Source organism: Abrus precatorius, unplaced genomic scaffold (assembly GCF_003935025.1).
Source record: "Abrus precatorius isolate BTA unplaced genomic scaffold, Abrus_2018 Scaffold11, whole genome shotgun sequence".
NCBI lineage: Eukaryota > Viridiplantae > Streptophyta > Magnoliopsida > Fabales > Fabaceae > Abrus > Abrus precatorius.
Genome location: NW_020874303.1, coordinates 13,397,945 through 13,403,654, shown reverse-complemented (window position 1 = coordinate 13,403,654; position 5,710 = coordinate 13,397,945). Strand labels below are relative to the sequence as shown.

At 30.9% G+C, this 5,710-nt stretch overlaps 1 protein-coding gene across 1 annotated transcript; it reads left to right on the top strand.

Moving 5' to 3' along the window:
• Positions 1–2,091: 2,091 nt before the first annotated feature.
• On the top strand, positions 2,092–5,347 carry LOC113856336 (aspartyl protease AED3-like). The gene is made up of 3 exons (XM_027488122.1): positions 2,092–2,571; positions 3,965–4,439; positions 4,989–5,347. Exons 1-3 carry the CDS (start codon positions 2,092–2,094, stop codon positions 5,345–5,347), a joined length of 1,314 nt encoding a protein of 437 aa, XP_027343923.1.
• The last annotated feature ends 363 nt before the right edge of the window (positions 5,348–5,710 follow it).

The window sequence follows — 5,710 nt, the reverse complement described above, 5'->3', positions numbered from 1 at the left end:
AAATGTAGATAATAATAAATATATCTGATTAAGAAAATATAAAAAATATATAAATTAGATTATGTTGATTTTATTAAAAAATTTTACTAGTCTTGTAATGAATAATAAAAGAGAGATAGCTAAATAATAAAAAAATATAAAATTTAGAAAAAGATAAAGATAAAGATGTAGAATTATAGTTTATACTAAATTAATAAAACTCTTGTACACTGTATAAATAGTATTATATTAAATGATTTTTAATAAATAATTAAAATTATATTGTATGGCTTTTTCACTTTTAATATTTTTTATAAACTAAAAAAATGTCAAACTTATAATTATTAAAAATAAATAGTTTATTGTATTAAATAAGTAAATTAAAGAGATATTATTTTAATTAAAAAATAAATATTTAATGTAGAAAAAATCACTTATCATGACGAAAAGGAGAACAAATTTTAAAAGCACTTTTGTGTAAGAAAATTCTTTAGAGCAATCTGGTTTAATAAATTATATATAAAGATCGGTTAATATTTATTTGAAATCTTATTTTAGGAGGTGAATAATTTTCTTTTCTACTTTAAAAAGGAATTTAGGGTTGAAATATGAATGAAATGTTTATTGTAACATGATTTAATCATTCTTTCTAAAAGGTAGAGGACTAAGACTCAAAATTAAAGTTAAGGTTAATAAAGAAGTATAGTGGTAGGGTTTATAATTCAAGTAAAAGATATACGATTAGGTGGAAGAGTGTATTTAAAGTTACCAAAATGAATAAATTCTAACATGCTCTTTAAAATATAGAACTTGAATCATTTAAGGCCCAAATAAATTTATATATTTTTAATATAGTGTGACATAAAATAGATGTTTACTATAGTATATATAGGCCTACGAAAGTATAGAATAGATTAATGATTATAATTTCTTTATTATCTTAAAAATTAAAAGGTATCAATATTTTTTTAATTAATGTATTAATTTCATTATTTATTAATATAAAATTAATAATAAAGATTGTTTCACATATAAACGACTAAGTGAGGATACCAAACTCTCTCAGGTAGACAAATACAATAGATTTTATCTATAAAAAATAAATATATATATATATATATAGTAGGAACAAAGTCCACAAAATCTTGTTAATAATAATATTATTATATTTTTTTAACTTACTTTTTTTATTATTATTATTAGAGTCAGCCCTTAGAAGCCATGGGTCAAGATTCAACTATCATTCTAGATACTTAAATAAATTCAAACTTTTTATGTCTAACCTGCATAAATTCACTACTCGCATTGGATCAAGGCAAATTAATCTGGCATGAATTGATATCTCTAAATTTAATAAAGGTGATTAAAATAGATTTTATATAATTACATGTTAGTAGAAACATTAAATATATATTGATGGAATGTTTAAGGAAAGTTATAATTAATTTTTTTATACAAAAATTCAATAGTATCTATTATATGTTTTACAATAAAATATTCATATTATTATTATAATATTTATTTTCAAAATAATATCGATAAATTATTATCACTATAATATAACATTTCTTTGGTGGTATTAATATTACGTAAATATATTTAAGTGATGTCTTTTGTGATTAAAACGAATATGTATTAACTTTACAGTTGTAAGCAATACCTTTATTTTATATTTACTATTCCGATAACAAGTAATGTAGTAATTTATCACGTCCGTTCATTTATAATCAATCAACGGTTAAAATAATATTAAAGGATGGATCCTCCAAAATGAAACAAGAAATTGTGGACATGTCCTCTAAAATGAATAGTATACACAGTGGAAGATATAATTTGAATGTTGAAATTGTGATATAGAAATTAGATAGTAGCCTACAAAATCAAATGGGTACAGACTGTTATTTCCCACTTACTTATACGCAAATCTATATGTCACCCCCACAACCTTAATGTGTATGTGACCCATACCCTTTTCAATCCCCACAAACCCCAAAAATATTTAGTCCAAAAAATAAAAAATAAAGAAAATCACAATATTTTTTAATCTTATTTTACTATAAATAGATGAACAAGGAGACTCTGAGGAAAGCACCAAAATCCCATCTTAACAACATGAAGAGTACACTCTCACACTCTCCCTTATTCATAGTCCTGATCCTGTTGATGTTCTTCTCCCTAGGCCAAGGGCTGAACCCAAAATGTGACACGAAAGATGAAGGGTCAACCTTGAAAGTTTACCATGTGTTCAGCCCATGTTCCCCATTTAGGCCAACAAAGGCACTTTCATGGGAAGAGAGTGTCCTTGAGATGCAAGCAAAGGACCAAGCCAGGCTTCAATTCTTGGCCAGTTTGGTGGCTGGGAAGTCCATTGTGCCCATTGCCTCAGGAAGACAAATCACGCAAAGCCCAACATACATTGTGAGAGCCAAAATAGGTACCCCACCTCAAGCCTTGCTCTTGGCCATGGACACTAGCAATGATGCTGCTTGGATACCCTGCACTGCCTGTGATGGTTGCTCTTCAACCTTGTTTTCTCCTGAAAACTCTTCCTCTTTCAAGAATGTTATCTGTGGTTCTCCTCAGTGCACCCAGGTTTTATTTTAACCTCTTCAAATTAGCATTATTTTATGTACTTTATCTGTTTTTTATTCTTTTCAATACTCTTTATTCAAATCAAAAGCATGTCGCTTTTAATGTATACAAAATATTTTTCAAATTTCACTTGTCCTCATTTGTTTAAACCTTTTCATTTTTTTCTCCTCTTCTCTGGATCCATGTGGGTTCACGGGCCAGATTTCGTAAGTAGAAAGAACCAAACAACATGATGTCACTATATGCAACCTTTCAACTCATTTTTGCTGTCTCTTTTCTTCTTCCTTTAAGTGCTCTTTGAAAACTCGTTCAAAAAATAACTCTCATTCTTTTTAACGTAATGTTCTAATCAAAATGTTCATATATCTTAATTATATTTAACGATTTAAAATTAATTTTATTGAAATAGTTTATCCAACTTTAAACTAAATGGATTATGGATATTTACATGGCTTCCATGACTTAGAGGATACCTAAAAACACGCCATGCCAAAATTGCGTACATAATGTTACTGGTTTTCGAAATTCGAGGATTAGTCTACCGTTGATTTCAAATAGACGATTGTGATAAACTTACCCGTGCTTTTGACTGCTGGTTTTGTATATTTTAAATGACACATTAAAAATATAATTAAATTAAAAATACTAATATTGAACTATTACATTTAATTTTACATTTTCAAACAAAAATTTAATATATTTAAATTCAATATTACATTTTTCAAACATAAGGAAAATTAAATTGCAACTTTTTGTTAAAATCCAATTAACATTATTTTCATATTAATACAACATATATTCATATAAAATCTGTATTATCCTCAATGAAATTAAATAATAATTAAAAAATTTTTATTAATGATTGTAAAATAAATTTAGTATATATAAATAATATTTTTAAACTGTGGGTTTCATTTTTTTCTCCTTTCATTCACAAAAAGATAAAGAACTCAAATAAAAAAAAAATAAACAAAATTACTTCTTTCAATGTAAAATTTCCTACTCAAAATCAGATCATGCAAACAATGAGTCAGTTTAAAAAAAATATTAAGAACAGAATTTCTCATTGGTAAACAATAGGATCATTCATGGTGAGGATATTTTTTGGATGGCCCAGAATGGTCTTTTGGACCACAATGGCCTACAACTTAGCAACAGTCATTTTCTTTATCTTGACGTGGAAGGAGGGTAATTTCTCAATTATAGAGAGACTCCAATGATTCTCTTCGCTATCATCACATAGAAACATGCGATCCCTTGTCCCACAGCTGGTGGGGTTGACTTACTTTGCCAATATCCAAATCCTAAATCTACAAAACTATGTGCACTGTTTTTCAGGCAAGGGTTCACGAGACCTGTTTTTATTCTAACGTTGTGATATCAACACTTTCAGGTACCCAACCCCAGTTGCGGAACCAGCGCGTGCACCTTCAACTTGACCTATGGTAGCTCCACCATAGCGGCTAATGTGGTCCAAGACACATTTACCTTAGCCACTGACCCTGTTCCTGACTACACTTTTGGTTGCATTTCAAAGGCTACGGGGACCTCTGCTCCACCACAGGGCCTACTGGGTCTGGGCCGAGGCCCATTATCATTTTTGTCTCAGACCCAAAACCTCTATCAGTCCACATTCTCTTATTGCTTGCCTAATTTCAAATCACTTAACTTCTCTGGGTCACTAAGACTTGGGCCTGTTTCCCAGCCCAAGAATATCAAGTTCACCCCTCTTCTCAGGAACCCTAGAAGATCATCACTCTACTATGTTAACTTAGTTGCTATTAGGGTTGGCCGGAAAGTTGTTGATATCCCTCCGGCAGCATTGGCATTCGATCCGTCAACCGGAGGCGGCACCATCTTTGATTCCGGTAACATTCTTTTACTTAGACACTTTACTTGAGAAAAGAAAATTGTGAAACAAAAAAGCATACTAAGTGGGGGTCTAAAACATCAACAAAGAATTTTTTTTCTAATACTACTTAAAACCCATGGTTAGTTTATCTCATATGTCCAAATTCTCATCATAATAAAGTCCATTTAAAAGCAATTCAAGTTCTAATGACGTCAAATTAAAAAAAAAAATAGTAATCACGTTTGGTATTTATTTTTTCTTTATTTTAATTTTTACAGATCTCGTTTATTTAATATTTTATTAAGAGAAGGATAAGCTTTACATATGACCTTATGGTAAAATTTTAACAGGAAAGGGTACATTTTTCCGTACCCTGCATGCCTTTTTCAGAAAACACCCCAATTTTAGGCAACTGTGATTGAGAATCACACTTATGGGTTATGTTCTAAACTAATGATAATAATAATGTAAAATAGTCTTCAGAAAAATAACACAAAATACTAGTCAAAGATTATATTGACCATAACTTTGTTTTTAAATTTCTTGTTGAACGCAACATTACTAGGTACGGTGTTCACCCGGCTAGTTGCACCGGCCTACGTGGCGGTCCGAGACGAGTTCCGGCGACGAGTTGGGGCGAACCTCCCCGTGACAACCCTAGGAGGGTTTGACACATGCTACACAGTCCCAATAGTAGCACCCACAATAACATTCATGTTCTCGGGCATGAACGTGACACTGCCACCTGACAACATTCTCATACATAGTACTGCCGGTAGCACCACTTGCTTGGCCATGGCTGCGGCTCCAGTCAACGTGAACTCGGTGCTCAATGTGATAGCCAACATGCAGCAACAAAATCACCGTGTGCTCTATGATGTGCCCAACTCGAGGCTTGGTGTTGCTCGTGAGCTTTGCACTTAGTAAAATTATTGGTTCTTTCTATTTTGTCATGCCTTTTGTGACAATAATATTGTCAAATTGGTCATTAGAAAGTCTTTTGGGTAATGGTATTTAAATGCATTGATCGGTTTGGTTTTAGCATGTTGATAATAAGGTTTTGTGCTAACTACATATTGGAAGATTTTTAGCTATTATGCATATGGAATTAAATTCGTGCCTTTAAAACTTGAGTTATATATATATAGCTTTATTCAATGGCGTGTGTCACGGGTTTATGTTCCTGTAGTTGTCTTTTTGTTCAAGGTGATTGAATTGATGAAATTTAGGTGCTTCAATAATCGTGCAAGTTCACGGGTCCTGTAATAAACTTATTCGTTGCATTTT

Bases quoted from the DNA above. Each gene is read 5' to 3' on its own strand.
- LOC113856336 (XM_027488122.1), top strand. From the start codon at position 2,092: ATGAAGAGTACACTCTCACACTCTCCCTTATTCATAGTCCTGATCCTG. The intron at 2,572-3,964 runs GTTTTATTTTAA...CAACACTTTCAG, and splicing joins GTTCTCCTCAGTGCACCCAG to GTACCCAACCCCAGTTGCGG. The intron at 4,440-4,988 runs GTAACATTCTTT...CAACATTACTAG, and splicing joins CGGCACCATCTTTGATTCCG to GTACGGTGTTCACCCGGCTA.